The following is an 18,144-nucleotide window of genomic DNA, read 5'->3' as shown; positions in this document are numbered from 1 at the left end:
CGAGCTGGAAGGGACCCATCAGGTCAGCGAGTCCAACCCCTGGCTCCATGCAGAACCCCACAAGAACCACACCATGTGCGCTATCCAAACGTTTCTTCAGCTCCGGCAGGCTTGTAGGTGTGACCCCTACCCTAAGGGGCCTGTTCAGTGCCCGAACACTCTCTTGTAGAAGAGCCTTTTCCTAAACCTCTTGAGTCGTGGGACCCAGTTCAACCTAAACCTCCCCTGACACAGTTCAGGCCATTCTCTCGGGCCTGTTGCTGTTTCCGCAGAGAAGAGTTCAGTGCTTAACTCTCCATTTCCCCTCAGGAGGAAATTGTAGATAAGGCTCCAAAGGAAGGAGACCCCAGACAGGTCGGGGAGAGCGACTGAAGAAGGAGACGACACAGCTCTCCTTGTCTCTCACCGTTTTATTTGCAGACATCATTTTCACAGCTGTCCAGAGCCCCGTGACACCCTGGGACAGCAAACCACACACACCTCCCCCCACACCCGATTATTAATTAATTCATTATGCAATTTAACAACACAGCAACCCCTCCCTGGCTGCCTCACTGGGTTGGTCATGCCGTACCCAGGGTGTCAGGTGAATAAGCACAGCCAACTTGCCTGTTTTGGAGGGCTTTTGGAAAAGAAAAAGGCTCTGCTTCCCAGCAGAGACTTGAGCATGGCTTCCACCTTCCAGGTGTAGCTGCTGGATGTGAATGAAAGCATTGACAGCCAGATATGTAGATACCCAGGAAAGTGTAGCACCACGCTGCATGCAGAGCTCCCAGTTTGCTTTCCACAACTGGGTCCATCCCCGTTTTTTTTCCCAAATGAGGGACTGAGGTACAAAGAGGTTAATAAAAAATAAAACAGTAATCTTGCTCCAAGCCATATGGTGCACTGAGTCAGGGTTCAGAGGAGAGCAGGGCTCTCTCTCCCCTCACACTGGCACTGCTGCTTCCTGAGGGGAAGGGGGGACATGCACACCGAGACTGGGACTGTGCCTTGGCATTAGAAAGCAGCCTGAAGAGTTGAGGGAAAACGAGAGAGAGATGGGACAGGGGAATGGCTGTGGGAACAGGGCTGGAGCAAGCCCTGGGCTCCCTGAAACACTGCCATCCCTTGGGATCCGTGTTAGCCCCACGGACCAGAGCTGTGGGTGCTCCTAACACTCACAGCTCTTCACAGTGGCTGCAGCTTTTGGTCACTATTTTCTAGGCAGCAAAAAAGAGACACAACTCATTTTTTGTTCTGTGCCAGGACCATGGGACACACCATGGTTCTGAGCCACGGAAGTTTCCCAATGGCTCTCCCCTGCCAAGAAACACGTGCACAACATTTGCAAAGCCCAAAGTGCAGAAAGATTGTGTAGTGCAGGATGAAAACTGCTCAGCTGAGCACTCTGTCCCCTATCACACTCAGCCCAGAGACACAGGGACCAGAAATAAACCACCTGGAATAACTCATCTAGGAGAGCTAAGCAGGTCCCTACAACCTCTTTGGAGGGATGTGGGGCAAAACCTACTCCCCAGCACATCAGATTTCCCAAAAAGCCTTGGTTTGGACTAGGAGGCAACCCCCTCCTGGGGTTTTTAATCAGCAAACACAGCCCTGTCTGCTCTAGCATCAGCAGCATGATTTGCTTCCAAGGTCAACAGGCCCTAGACTGGCACTAACTCTATAATCCCCAACATGCTCAGAAGAATGGCAGCCAAATAATCAGCTTCAGGGCAGCTGAGGAAGGCTGACAAAGACTGAAACAGTCAGTGAAGAGAAGCAAAAGCATCTCCAGCCCTTGGAAAACTCATCTTCGTGAATCTGAAATCTTTGGTGTAGCAGCCAGTCTGCCGTGTCCAAGCAGCCAGCACTCCGTGGCATCTCCGCAGTGACAAGTATATATTTGCAGCTCTTCTACTGCAATTTTGTCTAGTCTCTGGTGAGACAAATTTGTCCCTTGTCCCTCTCTGCTCTTCCCTCTGCTCTTCCTGAAACCACTTCTCTGCTCCTGGGACCACGAGCCTACACCTGGCAGAGGGGTGAGGAGAGGATGCCCAATCCCTGTGTGAGTGCTCCAACCACAAAGAGCAGGCGTGAGAAGGCTCAGCTGCACTGAAGTGACCAGTGAAAAGAGGAACAAGTCCCAGAGATGGAAGCCAAGGGGCCTGGGTGGCAGCTGTGGGCATGTCAGGGGCCAGTCCCACACTATCAGTGACCGCAGGGACTTCTGCCAGCACAAATACAGGCAGGCAGAAAACTGCTGAGCAGGTTATGAGATTACAACAAGACTAGTTTGAGCTCTGGCCTTGGGGTTAAGCAACATGCCCTATCCAGATTAACCTCACATCAAATGAAAATTTACTGGGTAACTGCTACCCCCACCCCCTCCCTCCTCCCTATATCACTGCACCCCTCATTCTTTCAGAAGCATACAGCCACCAGGGAGTCAGCTTTCAGCACAAAACCCATTTTTAAGGGTGTGACTGCATAAGCCCATTTTAATTGTGGGCTGATGCATTCCTGTAGCTTCTAGCTTCCCTCACTGTTTGCCACTACCCTTTCCTTGTCCTAGCACTGGTGTTGTTCATCCAGGCAGTGAGGCAGGCCAGGGTGTGATGCCAGCTACAAACCAGTCCCTGGTTGTGTCAGGTGAAACTGAGCAGGACCACAGAGCAGAGGGCATGAAAGGCTGAGGTAGCAGAGAGCAGCCAGCAGATCAGGAGCAGGTCAGGCAATGGAAACCTAATATTAGAACAGTTTAAGCCTCCCTGGAATTGCATCTGTACACCTGAGCAGGCATTTTGCAGGGGTAAATACAAAATTCCACCTGCCCTCAAGATCCACAGCAACTGGGCACTTGGGGAAAATGGCAAGAAATGAAATAATGAGAGAGATTTTTTTTCCCTGGGACTCCGCAGGGCAGAAGAGAGGAAGAGCCTGGAGTTACGCTAACAGTCTGCAGTAAGGAACTCAAAAAGGGGCAGACATGGTGCATGAGTTAAAAATTAATGGGATTGGGCAAATATCATTGCAGAAATCCCAGGCAAGCAGTCCTTGGCTCTTTCCAGAGAGGAAAGAGACAAAAGGTTTCATAGCACCAAGTAATGCCACACAGTGGTTCAGGGCAGTAAGGGATCCCAGCTCCAATGGAAACTGCACGAGGAATTGAGCTGGGATGTGGCCAGGCACCATGGTCACCATCCTCTACCTGTGCCCATAAAGAAAGACCATGTCTCCCAACTGTGAGCAGTCAAGGGCGTGTTTGGCATAGCTTACCTGTGGCTTGAAGTCTCACAGAGAATGCCAAGGCCAAGAGGGAGACAAGCCCCAAACATGGGATCATGGATGTGACTGATTGCACTTGGTCCATAGCACCCAGCACACACAATGACACCAGTAAGTTAAACCACTACCCAAAAGAACTGATGCCTGCTCCAGGCTTTCAAGTGGCTGCTCCCAGGCTCTGGAGCTCACACCAAAGTTACTCCTGCAGCTGGGACAGCTACTCAAAGTTCCCCTTTCCTGCTAGCCAGGCTCAGTATGGGTGTTAGCCCATATTCTGTCAGTACATCCTACTGGCATCTTAACTGTTCAATCAACAGCCAGCAGGGACCCTGACAGGTTGAGAACAGAAGTGGAGAATTTCTTGGTCATGCACACAGTTGTCCCTGCTACCACTGGCCCAAGCTAAGCCTGCAGTACAAGGCAGGCCAGAGTGCTCCCCACTGCACCTCACAGGGTTGAGGGGAACCAGGAAAGTGGGATTGAGTGTAGGGCAAGAGAAGCCTCACTTCAGAGCAACTGACTGGCTTTACAGAGCAGTAGCTGCCACCGAGGCTCCAGGAACTATCTGCACAGAACCACGTGCAGCGTGATTCCAGCATGAAAACCGAGCACGTGAAAACGAGTGGTGGCTGTGGGACATTCCCTCCCCTTCCAACCTCCTCTCCCCTCCTCAACAGGCCCCATCCCGTGAGTCTTTGCACAAGGTGACACCTTGCTGGCTGCTGAAGCCTACCAGCTGCACATTGTGGCAGGTGTCAGGAAAGTAGCAGCAAGACCCCCGTTGGTGTTTCTCCAGAGAAGCACTTCAGGACTCTTGCTTCTTGGGCTCCTGCAGCAGAGCCTTCGTGCTGCCAGCAAAAGCCCAGTGAGAGCTCTGACCTCCCCTGCTGAGAAACACCATCCCCATGAGCCAGGAACAGTTGGCTCCAGTCCTTTTGTTCAGCGCAGCAGCAGGGAGCTGGGGATAATCCCTGACTGCTGTTGGCAGGCACTGTTTGCTGGCAGCTCGTGTATCCCTCCGAGCCCGAGGGAGGCAAGGAGGCAACCACAGCCTCGGCCAACGAGCAGGTCAGGCTCCTCACGTCTCCAAGGCTACCTCAGCCGAAGCTGGCTGAACCAGGTGCTGACAGCACAGTCCACACGCATCACCAGGGAGATCCCCAGCAAGAGGCAGATGCTGCTCACCACAAAGCCCAGCGACTCAAAGAGGAACCTGCAGGCACAAGAGATGCAGTTAAGGACATGGCAGCCATCATGACTACAAAGACAGGCTGCTACCCTCCAGCTGACTGATTTTCCTGACAATGAGAGGCTGGAAGTATCCCACATCCTAAAATCTAAATTACATTTACTCCCCAGCAGTTGCTGCCTGAAACCTGTAAGCCAAGCACCTGTCTGGTTTACAGGCCACTCAGGACCTGCTGATTCAGGTGGGACTGTGAATCCCCCAGAGGCTGAGGCCATCCTTCACACCAACTAGTTCAAAGGTTTGGTGATTCAGCATTTCTGGGTTTATCACTTCTGGTCTGGTATCCTTTGGCTCTCTGACTACAACAGTCTCAGCTTCCAGGTGGGCTCTGTGTGGCCTTGGAAACTAAGATGAGGAGAAACTTCTAGCCTCCAGCTCAAGTCTAGCTTCTGAATTTCAAACAGGAATTAGTTAGGGATATTCCTATAACCACTAGTAGGTAATGAGTCAGAAGATCAATCATAGGGTCTCTTCCAACATTACTGTCTGTGAACTCTAGTCAAGGTGACAGGGATATGAGTCTTAACCCTGCATCAGAGCAACTCCTGGGACTTACTTTGGGGCAAAGACCTTCCAAACCATGAGGTGTCTCCTGAGGATCATAGCTGCACAAACACAGGACAGAAGCTGTGGGGAAGATCAGGAAAAACAAGTTACAGGTGACTCTAGAGAGACCTCCTGGGCACTAGGTTCATATCTGAAGGTGGTACTAAACTGCACGTGCCTGGGAGGCTGGCAGAGCACACTCTGGAATGAGCATCCTAAAGAGGACTCCCTTCCATGATATCCTCAAGTCAGGAAACACTTGAGGTACATGCACGCCCTTGTAGGGCCAGGCTGGGGCAGCACGGGGGGGGCTCACACTGTGGCTAACCTGACCTGCAATTTCACTGAGAAAGGCACTGCTGCTCTCCTGCTGCAGGGCTTGCCCCTCCTCTTGCACTGTCTCTGGTCTGACAACACAGGAGAATGATTTGAAGATATGAACCCCAGAAAACTATCCACTTCTTTCACAGGATTAAAATTTCTGGTGTTTAGCTCCCTTTATCATCACAGCACATATGAATATCAGAACTGGTGTGAGATAGGAATGTAAAGGAAGATAGACAGTAGGATTACAGCAGCTGCAACTCCTGAGCAGACTTCCCACTCAAGGCATATGGGTATGAAAAGCACCCTAATCTGTATGGCAGCTTCCATGCTGGAGCCCTCCCCAAAGCACAGAGTAAATGGCATGGCTGAGAAGGGACCCGTTTTTCCACCTGCAAACAGACACTCCACCCCTGGGCCTGTCTGTATCCTGGCTGACACCTTTCTCTCATCAGAGTGCCCCACAGGTATCAAAGCACACCAATTTCCTCCTAGACAGCCCTTCCCACAGCCACCCTGTCTCTGCCCGTACCTGTGCCCCAAGGACAAAGAGGTACTTCAATCCCAGCCGCAACAGAGCAGTGGAGAACTCCTCTGGAGACTCCCGCAGCCTCATTTCCATCATGCGCTCCTCCACCTCCTGCAGCTCATCCCGGGGCTCCTTCTTGGGCTTCCTCCTCTGTGAGTTGGACATCTCACACACAAAGGGCCACAGCAGGAGCAGCGGGCAGCCAACTACCTCAAGGACAAAGGTACATGAAGTTACTGGAGCCCAGGAGGTGAGGAGCAGTCTAGGCTCTGCCATCCTGCCCTGGATGTGCAGGAAGCACAGACCCCAGCTTCAGGCCAGGCTGCTGTGGCCCTACAAGGGGAACAGCGAGGATGCTGTTGCTCCAGTGAGGTGCTGGAGCCTCTGTTGCCTCGTGCTCAAGCTGCAGAGCCCCAGGCAAGGCACTGCAGTGAGCTGTGTCTGCTTGAGCTCCACAGCCCAGGAAGAAATTGATTTACCTGCAAAGAGGATATGGGAGGCAAAGGTGTTGGCGCCCACCAGCACAGCAGGCAGGAGGTTTGTGCCGTGATCAAGGTGGAAGCCAACAAAGGCAGCATTCCAGTGGATGGCTGGGAAGATAGGCTGATGGCCTGTGGAATAGAAGAACTGTGAAGCAGCAAGGAGCCAGGAGATGACTGCATACCACGGCACTGAAAACAGCTCTGAGAGAATAAAAGACAAAAAGAGAGGCAGGGGTTGGGGATATTAGCATCAAGGAACAAGACAGATCCATGGTCAAAAAAAGCCTAGTGACCTTTCTTCCCAGGCTCCCTTGCCATGTTGGCTCTTTCAAGAGACTGGAAACAGTCCAGCTCCCTCCAGATATAGCAAGGGGCCTTGCTACTGCACTCTGTCAGCACCAGTGGGGTTTGGTGACTGTTCACACCCTGGGAAGAAGAGAGCTCCTTTCCCTGACCCAAGACACTCCTCCTCCTCCCACGTTCACATCCCTGCTGCATCAATCTTTCTTCTACTAGAGGATTTAAGCAGGTCTAAAAAAGCTACGAGTATCCTGAGGATCAGTGCACCACTATTTCCCAAGACTATGAACTAGATTCTGCTTCTCCCGCTGGAATTAAGGCAAGGTCACTGCAGGTGAGGCCCAGGTCACCCATCCGGGGGTTGCTCTACTGAGCCCAGACTCACCAGCATCTCCGGCAAGGCCTCTGGCACACGTGTGGATGTGCAGCAGCACAAAGGCCTCCACGAAGAGGAGCAGGAAGGCAAAGCTCAGCCGCTCGCTGTGCAGAAGCATCAAGAGGAAGGCCAAGAGGGTGAGGGCTATGACCAGGGCTGCTGAGTACACGCTGCCCAGCCCGTACGCTGCAACAGTGGCCCTGCAGCTGCCCCGCTCCAGCCGGCTCCTCTGAGACTCCTGCATCCTCTTGTAGATCTGAGGGATGACGTGGAGGAAGTCGACTTCGGAGCCAGGGACCCCCAGGTAGGGAGTGACGATGGATCCTGCTGACTCCCGAGTGTCCTTTGCAAACACCGTCACGGGATTGCATAGCAGGAGCAGCAGTCCCACGGATGCTAGTCCATAGACAGCCCTGGGAAAAACTACAACTGCAACCTGCACCAGCTCCTGCAGCTTGCCAAGAGAGTCATCAGCACTGGAGGCAACAGCCCAGTAGCAGGCAATGCAGAGGACCACCAGGGGGAAACCCCAGCGCACAAAGAGCACCAGGGGGTCCGAGCTGTTCAGGTTGCCGTAGTGCCTTAGCCAGCTCTGCACTGCATACACCAGCCCAGCCAGCAAGGCCACGCACACGAGGTAGAAGAGGTTCTTGGCCCGTGTGTTTCTTAGGCTGGCAAGCGGGGAGAGGAAAACAGAGGGCCGGCACTGAGGGATTTCTTCACGGCACTGGTGGAAGAAACTGGAGAGGCGCACACAGACGAGGAACATGGCCACGAGGCACAGCAGGTACCAGATCTCTCTCCGGTAAGAAGACAAGCCAAGGAGCTGCTGCTTGGGACCTTCTGGCACAGTCAGGCGACCATCCCAGTGGAGCTTCCCTACTAGCAACATCACCAGGGAGGCCAGCAGGAACGGGGCCACCCGTGCCTCGGCCACAACAAAGCTGTCAGAGAACATAGCTCCACAGCGGAAGAACAGAATGCCCATGGGGAAGGCCAGCCCCAGCCATGCTCGCAGCCTCTGCCTCAGGCCACCACTGGCCAAGGGTGGCTGGCTGCCTGTCAAACGGGCTCTCTTGAGATGCTGGCCCCACCAGTGCCAGAAAAAGCCCAGCTGAGAAGCAGCAGCTGCCCATGACGACACCAGGAGCAGATCCAGTCCCTCCTGGGTAAAAACGTGGACCAGCCATAGCAGGGCAGCCCCCACAGGGCCCCAGAAGAGTGGGTACAGGAGGCAGCTGCGACAGAAAGATTGTGAGGATGCGGCCAGCTCTGAGGCCATGTAGCAGAGCAAGCAGGAGGAAGCAATAAGGACGCAGCCCCCCACCATCCGCAGGGGGTGGAAGCGGGCCCAGGACTGGGTGCACACAGCCCGTGCCTCCCGCAAGTAGCGCTGGAAGCGACTGATGAGGCTTCCCAGCCTCGGCTCGAGCTCCGGAGGCACCGTCGTCCCCTGCACCTGGGCCAGGAGCTGTGTGTGCTCCTCCACAGCACTGGAGAAGAGCTCCTGCAGGTGCTGGAGCTGCTCTGCTGGCAGGTCCTGTGCCACCAGCGAGTAGGACTGCAGGAAGCGATCCACCTACAGGAGAGAAGACACAGGATCAGACAGCAGCACTGGGAAAACTGGGAATGGGATTCACTGCTTCACACTGCCCCTTCATAATGGAAACAACTTCAATTTACCAAACACTGCCAGGGCAGACCTGTCCCCCGTCACATCACCCAGGGCTGGTCACACAAATCCAGGATGTCATCATCAGGAAACTCAATCTGCCAAACTGACATCCCTCTCAAGAGATGCATCCATACATGTAGGGACACATACTGAGAAAGTAAGAAAATTAGAGCCTGAAAAATATCCCAGGCTGGAGCTTTTCAGCTCTGTTCCCAGCCGATAAGCTGGTCCAGCTCAAGGCTAGGGAGAACTTTTCCCAGGGTGATATCTTGGTCAAAATAAAAAGGAATTAATAACAAGATAGAACACCTGCTGTGGTGTGTGACCAGGCCCTGGGAATGGGGTGTCTTCTCTCTGAACCAATCATCTTTTCTCTGCTCTTGGAATCGCGAGTCATGCTATAAAACCAAGTGTGTTTCTGAATAAACTTGTCTCTTTCTTTCTATCATGAAAGATGACCATGTAGCTGTGTCTTATTTCCACCACACTTAAAGGATTAAAACCCCTTTCCACGGCTACACCTACAGACAGCCACAATGGCTCCTACAGCTACACCTCTGCTAATGCTGTGCATCACTAAAGGCTTTATTATAGAGTCCTTGGCAGCAATAAGGCAAAGAAGGTCAAATCATTACTATTAGTGACTTGTTAATCTGCACCCCATGTTCAGTTTTACGATTTTGTCTGAGTGGATGAAAGCAAATTGCTACTCATTCTTCAATACTAGCACATTAATACACTACACATAGCTTAAGGAAAGCTCATTCTTTTTGCTCTCTACTTCAAGAGGACATGAACAGAGACAGCTACAACCCCAAAGTCAAAAAAGTCTTACAGGGGCATTAGCAGGGCAGAGCATCTGCACACACATCCATTTGCTTAGCAGAGTAGATCCGCTATGCATCTATGAACCTCCTGAAATGCACCTGTAACTACACGCACCTTCCATTTGCCTCAGAGCACAGTCAGAATCATTCTGCCCCTGCATACGGAAGGCAGACACATGTATTGGCTCTCTCACAGGCCTTCCTGGTGGGGAAGAAGCCACAGGCCTTCCTGGTGGGGAAGAAGCCACAGCTTATTCAACACCACCGTTATTGAGCCAGAAACCTCCTCAAACAATGAGTGCAAATATTTAAACAGGCATAACTTAATAACACTAATTCCTAACAAATGATGATTGATATTCTCAGTGATTAATGAACACTAACATACAGCATGATCTTTAAATGTCAGAGCACTCCCCTGCTCTATAATTACAGAGCTGAGTATTTCTGTCTTCCCATCAGCAATCATTCTCTCCAGCTCCTCACTGGCTTGCACCAGTGGTGTCCAACTGGCACTTCAAGGAGCTAGTGTGGGACTGGAGGAGTTATTCCAGTGCTCCCAGCAATCCAGAGCCCCTCAAAGGCAGACTGCCCTTAGCTGAGATACATGCCTTGCAATACCTGTGGCAAGTCTGGCTCTGTAGCATGACCAGAGCCACAACAGATGGCACTCACATCACAGAGGCTCACACTTAGCCTGCTCCACTTCCTAGGTGTCTTTTACACTGGTGTAGAGACTCTCATTCAAATTTTGTCAATCTGCTCCTGGGGTTCTGCATTTTGTTGCACTCTGTATAAATTGCTTCTTCAATATCCTGCTTTAGTATTACCTGTTACAGGGTTATTTTTTTAATTTGGTCTTTCATTCTTTCACTAATCTAGAACAGTTTTTTTGTAAACATTGCTTCTCCTTCAGAACAGAAGCAGCAACAAAATCTGCACTTCATCTCCAATCACAACACTTGCCTCTGCTCATCTTTAGACTTGAGGAACGAGCATCTCCTATTACCTAATCCACTTCTGACCATCTGGGTCCAACCACCCTCCACCTTCCCAGACAGTATTTTCCATACCACAGCACTAAACAGGTGGCTCTCATTTCTCTTTAGGAAAAATGAAGCTGTCCTTTACTGGAGCAAATACTGAAAGGATGTAATGCTTCAAGTATGTTCCCCATGAAGATAACAGCATGTCACCATCTCACCTCCACCTAACAGAAGAGGTTTGTGCTTAAAAAGCCATTCCTTCCCCCTCTAGCTCAATGGGAGGCCTGCTACAGGCGTACCTGCTTGGCATTGATGTGATAGACTGAGAGCTGCTGCAAGGCTGCAGACACAGCATCACCGTCCCCAGCGAACAGCTCGGCCATCACCTCCCCGATATTACTGTAGGGGATGGGCACCCCCAGCAGCAAGGCCACAGTGGGCACCAGGTTCACTTGGGGAATGGTCTCAGGCTCCTGGAGAGACAGGGGAGGAATCAGAAATTCAGAGAGAACACAGCAATGCAGCTTTTCACTCATGTGAGAGGACAATGGGAAAGACATCCTGTTCAAAGGTGAATCCAGGCAGAGGCACAGCTCTGTTCTCCCCAAGGGTTCTGTGCTGACAAGCATGCCTGCTGGGAGCTGCAGGTTAATGGGAAAGGCACTGGATGTCCAACAGCTCACCTGGCCCCACACAAACCTCACAGCTGTAGTGACATGAACATGCATTCCAAACACTTCAGTCCTCTGCATCCTGTGTCAGCCCTTCCACTGTTCTCTTGAGACAAGGTGACAGACCCCTCACTCCTCTCAATCAAGGTGAAAAGGCAGGAAAGCAGCACCATTGAAAGAGACCTGGAGGTCCTGGCTGATGACAAGCTGAATGTGACACAGCAGTGCCCTGGCAGCCAGAAGGGACATCAGGGACAGCATTACCAGCCAGGCAAGGGAGGGGATTGTCCCTCTCTGCTCTGCACTGGGGTGGCCTCAAGTGCTGGGGGCAGTTTTAGGCACCAAAATGTAAGATGTTAAGCTAGTAGGAATCATCCAAATGATAGCCAGGAGGTTGATGAGTCTGGAGGGGAAGCCATGTGAGGGGTGGCTGAGATAATGTGGTCTGCCCAGTCTGGAGAAGAGGAGACTGAGGGGAAACCTCCTGCTGGTCTTCAATATCCTAACCAGGTGAAGAAGAGAGGCAGACAATGATCTCTTCTCTGTGGTAACTAGGGACAGGACCTGAGGGAATGGCGTGAAGGTGTGTCAGGAGAGATTTAGGTTGGATAGTAGGAAAAGGTTCTTCACTCAGAAGATGGTCGGGTACTGCAACAGACTCCCCAGGGAAGTGGTCACAGCACCAAGCCAAACAGAGTTCAGGATGTGATTGGACAATGTTCTTGGGAACACGGTGTGACCCCTGGGGTGTTCTGCGCAGGGCCAAGAGTTAGACTTGATGATCCTGATACATCCCTTCCAACTCATCTTATTCCATGATTCTATGACAGACTCCCCATCCCTCAAAGTCTGAAAAAATCCCAGTCACACTGTTACTCTCTATAATCCCAGGATGCAGTTTTCAGGCACCAACTTGGGCAGCTTCTCACCTCTGGAGGGCCACTGCCAAACAGGGGTGTCCTGCTGTACACAAACAGGGCTGCATTGACTTCCTTCTCGCTGTCGCCACCATGGTCTCCAGTTTCTGTCATGCCATGGTCCCCAGCCACCAGAAGAAGAGTGTCATTCCCCAGGTGATCCACCAAGGACCTGTCACCGAGATAAGGAAGGTCAACTCCTGGTCAAGGGCCCCACTAGCCTAGGTGGGAGAGGACATCGCCCCAACAAGCCTGCCTGCACCACAGGGGTGATGCCCACGAAAGGATATGAGCAAAACTAAATGCTGATGCAGAACTGTAACAAGCCAAGGACCACAGAGTTTTAAATTGTTGCTTTATAATCTGAAAATTCAGAGAAATTTCAGTTGCTTTTAAGCTCTGAAAATTCAGAGCCCTAAGACAGAGTGGACCAGTGTTGCTTGGGCTCCCAGCAAACAGTGCCTTCAGGGATCTTTACAAAATGCAGCTCAGAAGAAAGATTCCTGACAAAAATAAAATCTTAGGCAGCTTCTATTTGGGTCATGTATCATCTAATGTGAGCCATCTCCCACTTCAAAGGAAAAACGCAGGGATTAGTCTCTGAAGGATGCAGTTGGTATGACACAGTATATGCTGTGCTCTCAGATACAGCAGGGCAGGTTACCAACTCTTTCTAGCAGCAAAACTTAAAGCAGTCTTAAGACTCAAAAGCTGCAGCATTTTGGGTTGAGACACATCTGCATGGCTGAAATTTTTGGATCCCATCCTGCCCTCTGACTCAAAGGTGCAGCTCATGGTTCTGTGTGGTAAATGCAGCAGCAATCATTTCCCAGTCAGGATCCTCCATCTGCTTCTCAAATGTTAGCCAGACCTCAGTGGGACAATCTCCATGTTAAGATGGAAAGAGCGAGGCTCAGTTGCACTCCAACTGCACTATCATCTCATGGTTTGGTAGAGAACCAAGACCTGAAGGCAGCCTTACTTATGAAACCAAACCTCTCAGCACTCATCTATGCAAGCAATACTGCCCATAGCTGGAATAGGGGTTCCAGCTGCTGCTGGCTGAAGCTGTTTTCCATCAGGCTCAGTAAGCATTCCCTGTTCCCCTTTGCATCTCTCAATTCCCCGGGAAGATCCCACTAGTCTGGCTGAAGGAAGAGGCCAGATAGCAGCCCCTCAGCATCACACTAATCACCTGAGCATCTCATTCATCTGGGTGAGCTTCTTTGCCATCTCGGGATGGTCAGGTCCGTGTTTGTGTCCACAGTGATCCACGCCGAGAAAGTGAGCAATCAGCACATCCCATTCACCACTGTCCACTGAAGAACAAAAGCAAACTTATCACTCACCAGTCTGGAATTCTAAGCCTGAATCCTCCTGCCAGAATTTCCTGGTTGCCTCTGGATATTGCTGTTTCTTCCCCTCCTGCCATTGTCACTGCCAGCTCTCGAGGAAATTGATGAAGGTTTTAAACGAGGCATACTCTTGGCCAGAGGTTCCTGGGTGCAATGAGACCTCAAAACCTGGCCAACATCCCAGGATCCCTGTTTTTTCTCCCCGTCCTCAGGAGGGGAACAGTACAATGTCACACAAGTCATCTTGAACTTACCTCCAACTGCCACAGACTGAGCTAAAACAAAGGTATGCTCAGGAAAAGGAGAACTCAGAACTCCCATCCTTCCCTGGACATATTTTAGGCTGGACCCATCAATATGCCCGTCTGCATCCCACCAAGGACATGGGCATGACACACCAAAACAGTCCCTAGTTAGAAAGTTGCCCTGGCTTCTCCCTTATGCTTCAAGGCCTTGACACACGAAACAACATATTTGAAGTTAAATTATGAACTCACACAAGGCACACTGACTTGCCTGTGAAAGGCCACTGCACCCAATTTGCTTAGATTCGTACATAGAAAAATGAAAAAGCATTTCCCTTGGTTCCAGGACCTCAGGGAGGTGGAAATCACCTAAAATTCACAAACCAATTTCATGCTTCATCTTCTTCCCATGACTAAGAAGCACCAGTGCTTTGCTGAGAGCAGTGCTCTGTCTCAGCCTCCTAACTTGTGTTTTCCCCAGAGCACTGTGTGTCTGCCTAGGCAGCCATGTGTCAAAGTTAAGGTGCTCCTCTGTCTCCATCCCACCAATTTTGTAAGACAGATCTAGAAGTCTAACCTCATCCCAAAAAGCCGAATTCTATCCCAGACAGAGGAAAGATATCTACAGAAACTGTAGAACTGGCTTATCTCTGGAAGTGCAGCTAGAGTACTATAATGCTTGGGCAGCAGTGTGTAACTTCCCAGTGCTGCTTTGTAACAGAAAAAATCCTTCAGCCTCACCTCGAATTTGGAGGACTCCCAACATTAGGCCAAGGTTTATCCACACCCTGGTGAAACAGCCACTTACCAGTTGGATAGAGATGCTGCAGGATGCCATCATCCACAGTGTGAAGATCCTTCACATTAAAAGAAGGGAAGAAATACGAGCGGAAAAACTTCTTTGGGAAGAGTCCTTCCCACGTGTCATCACCCATGAAGACCACTCTCCTTCCTGAGCCAGAGAAAAAGGAACCAATGAGAGATGGAGCCCTCCTGAGTCATGCTGTTATCACAACAATCCAAAAAGCCTGGGCAGACCCAGGCCAGGATCTGGAGCAATGCCTCCCATCCAACCTTCACTCAAAACTTAAATTTTCACTAAAAAAAAAAGACCATCTCTCTGTAAATGACTTTGAATGCAGGGAACGACCAGCCCACAAGTATCTCTAAGCCCATTAGTGCCCCCCACACCAAACCCAGTGCATAACCTCAAGACTTATTGCTGACCTGACATGTCACCCTTGAAGAAAGGCTCTTGGGCCACCACAACACAGGTGGGTACAGAGGGTGCAGCATCAAGCAGACAAAGCCTCACCCAAGGCCTGTGACCCCACTGCAAAATGCAAGGCAGCAGGTGATGGAGTAAAAGCTGTGACTCCTGAGCTCTGTCTTTTAAACACAATGGTGATGATCCAGACTTGATAAGAGAAGGCAAAAGCACTGATGCTTCCCTCATCAGCCATTACTGCCATCAGCGAGCTATGTTTCCACAGAGCCTCTTCAACCTGGGAGCAGGAACCCTTTTCCCAGAGACTGCTACTGTGGCACAGATCTACTGGTGCATTTTGCCTCAGATGATTTACTGCATTTGCCCACCTTGCTCACACAAAGTCATGTTGCCTTAGCCCACTCTGAGCCTTGGGACAAAGTCTCCCTGGGTAACAAACCACTGTGGCCTGTCCTCTTCCCTCTACTCCATTATTCCACCATAACAAGCACTTTACAGCTGCACTAAGCATCCCCCAGCAGCACCAAACTATAAGGAAAATGGAATTATGTTGCTGCCCCACAGCGGCAGGCAGCTGTCCAGGCAGGTTGGCTACCTGAGGGACACCCCCACAGCACACCTAGCACTACCTGGCACACCTGGCTCCTCCCCTGTCATGTGCCTCCCACGACAGGACAACAGACAGACTGCCCTTGGCTTCCTACAGGCGTTCCTGTGGGTGACCTTGGGACAAACACCATCAGTGCAGCCACTTCCACCTGCTTTCTCATCATCTTTGAAGATGAGGAAATTGAAGCCATAGTCACAGCTACTTCTCACTCCCAGTCCCAAGGTGGAGATGCCCTGCCTGCATGACAACCCTGCCTTAGGTAACTGTCGTTAAGCAGAGCAAAAGAATCAGCTCACAGGGTGGATCTGTTGTAAGCAGTGCCCTTCTCAGGGAGAAAGTAATCAAGGTTTTGAATACAGGTTAAACTGAGCAGAGGTTTGCATGTGCCCTGTCCCAGTGAGCTGCTGCCCTGCCCACACAGAGTCATAGAATGTCATGAGGTTGGAAGAGACCTTAAAGATCATCCAGTTCCAAGCCCCTTCCTATGGGCAGGGACACTTCCCACTATCCCAGGTTGCTCAAGGCTTTATTCAGCCTGGCTTTAAACACTGCCAGGGATGGGCCTCCTATTCCAGTGTCTCACCACCTTCATAGTGAAGAATTTCTTCTTAATTTCTGATGTAAACGTCTCCTCTGACGATTTTCCACTGCTCCTCATTCTATCACTACAGTTCCTGGCAAAGAATTCATTTCCAGTTTCTCTGTGGGCCCCCTTCAGGTACTGGAAGGCTGCTACAAGATCTACACAGCCTTCTCCTCTCCAGGCTAAACAGCCTCAGTCACAGAATCATCAAGGTTGAAAGAGACCTTCAAAAGTATCCAATCCAATCATCCACCCACCACTATAAATCCTAAACCACACCACCCAGCATGAGATCTGGAAGCCTCTTAAGCACCACCACGGATGGTAACTCCACCATCTCCCTGGGCAACCTATTCCTATGCCCGTGAAAAAGCTTTTTTTTATATATATCTAGCCTGAAACTCCCCTGCCTGAGCCAAAGGCCAAGGAACTCACCGTTCTGTACCAGCTGTGCCAGCAGGTTGTCCTCCTGGATGGCGTAGGAGGCAAAGTTGCTGCCCACATCGATGAAGGTGGGCAGCGAGCCGGTGGTGAGGCCCTTGATGCGCTGCATGGTGGCCGTGGGGGGGTCGGCTCGGAAGCGGTAGAGCCGGGCATGGCGGGGCTGGGAGGTGGCCAGCTGGTGCAGGACACCCAGCTTATTCTCGTAAGGCAATGGGCTGGCCTTGGCAGGGTCAAAGCGGGCAAACTCAAAATGGAGGGCGTCAATGATGACGAGCACGGCCTTGGAGAAGCGTTGGGGAGCCCAGCAGGAGCCTGGCGGGAGGCTCTGCCTCTCCCAAGGTGGAGGCACGAGTGGGTCTGAGCAGGAACTGCTGCTGGCAAGCTCGATCCGGGTGAGCAGGAAGCCGCTCATGAAGAGCCCGATTCCAGCAAAAAAGACAAAGCAAACCCAGGCCAGGAAAAGCACCACTGGCCACCGCTGCATCCTAGAGGGAAGGACAGGCAGGCTCAGCCCCCAGTGGCTCTGCCTGGGCAGGCACCACTCCCTACCAGCACCCTACGGCTCCCTGGCCCAACACCGCTCACACCCACCCGTCCCGCAGTAACCTCACGCAGTCTGACCTGACTTTACTTGGTTCCACTCCGTGTCCTGGCACCTGTCCCGCACACCTCCTTGTGTCCCCTCCCGAACGGGAGCCGAGTCCTGCTCCTTCCCGACTGCCCAGCGCCTTCACACACCCCCAGCCCTCCCCTGGTACCCCCATCCCCCTTCACACACCCCCAGCCTCCCCCGGTACCCCCATCCCCCTTCACACACCGCTGCACCCCCGACTCCCGGTCCGCCACCTCACACCCCCGCCACCCTTGTGTCTCCCGCGTCCCAGACTCTCCTCCCGCCCTCCCTAGCCCCTCTCAGCCCCCCCTCAGCCCCTTTCTGACCCCGGACCCCGCTCCCGTCCCGTCCCACCTGCGGCTCCCGGCACCCGTCGCTCCCGGAAGCGCCACGCGTGGCCCCGACCGCGCTAGAGCGGCACCGCGGGGAGCGGCGCGGGACGGCGGCGCCCCCTGGCGGCCGGGAGGTCTCGGCGCCCCTCCCTTCAGGCGAGGCGCAGTCGTAACGGCGAAAAGTGTTGTTTTAATTAATCAGTTGATTAATCGACAGAGGCGCTCCCTGCCCTGTGGTGGGCGTTGTGAGGAGCTTGCTGTAGACAATGCACACTGTAGGGGCAGCCTCTTGGAGCTGACAGAGGAGGGGATGATGAGAGCAGCTCACACTCCCAGAGAAGTGATACACTGGGAGAGGCATTCTTCATAGGAATAGGGTCCCCAAAATCACAGAATCATAAAATAGTTTGGGTTGGAGATGCAGCTTGAAGATCATCTAGTTCCAAACCCCTTGCTGTGGGCAGGGACAACTTCAACTTGATCAGGTTGCTCAGGGCCTCATCCAGCCTGGCCTTGAACACTGCTAGGGATAGGCATCCACAAACTTCCTAGGACAACCTAGGCCAGTGCCTCAGCACTCTC

The 18,144-nt window shown here is 52.0% G+C and overlaps 1 protein-coding gene across 2 annotated transcripts; it reads right to left on the bottom strand.

Annotated features, from left to right (window-relative positions):
* Positions 1 to 392: 392 nt before the first annotated feature.
* On the bottom strand, positions 393 to 17,636 carry PIGO (phosphatidylinositol glycan anchor biosynthesis class O). 2 transcript variants are annotated; one of them, XM_014886040.2, is made up of 11 exons: positions 17,585 to 17,636; positions 16,609 to 17,102; positions 14,561 to 14,704; positions 13,348 to 13,471; positions 12,165 to 12,324; positions 10,864 to 11,037; positions 7,086 to 8,655; positions 6,398 to 6,601; positions 5,922 to 6,124; positions 5,076 to 5,146; positions 393 to 4,483 (listed from the first exon to the last, which is right to left on the bottom strand). In XM_014886040.2, the coding sequence occupies exons 2-11, from the start codon at positions 17,099 to 17,101 to the stop codon at positions 4,363 to 4,365; spliced, it is 3,264 nt and encodes a 1,087-aa protein (XP_014741526.2). In that variant the 5' UTR covers position 17,102; positions 17,585 to 17,636; the 3' UTR covers positions 393 to 4,362. The 2 variants fall into 2 exon arrangements, with proteins under 2 accessions (XP_014741526.2, XP_014741525.1); XM_014886039.2 differs by lacking the exons at positions 393 to 4,483; positions 5,076 to 5,146 and having other exon boundaries at positions 5,941 to 6,128.
* Between the last annotated feature and the right edge of the window lie 508 nt (positions 17,637 to 18,144).

Source organism: Sturnus vulgaris, chromosome Z (genome assembly GCF_052056855.1).
Source record: "Sturnus vulgaris isolate bStuVul1 chromosome Z, bStuVul1.hap1, whole genome shotgun sequence".
NCBI lineage: Eukaryota > Metazoa > Chordata > Aves > Passeriformes > Sturnidae > Sturnus > Sturnus vulgaris.
The sequence above is the reverse complement of the archived record's forward strand: the minus strand, read 5'-3'. Positions and strand labels throughout refer to the sequence as shown.

Excerpts from the sequence above, each read along its gene's own strand:
- PIGO (XM_014886040.2), bottom strand. The coding sequence starts at position 17,101 with ATGCAGCGGTGGCCAGTGGTGCTTTTCCTGGCCTGGGTTTGCTTTGTC. Across the intron at positions 11,038-12,164 it reads TTGGCAGTGGCCCTCCAGAG|GAGCCTGAGACCATTCCCCA; the intron begins GTGAGAAGCTGC and ends CTGTCTCTCCAG. Across the intron at positions 8,656-10,863 it reads ATCACATCAATGCCAAGCAG|GTGGATCGCTTCCTGCAGTC; the intron begins GTACGCCTGTAG and ends TCTCTCCTGTAG.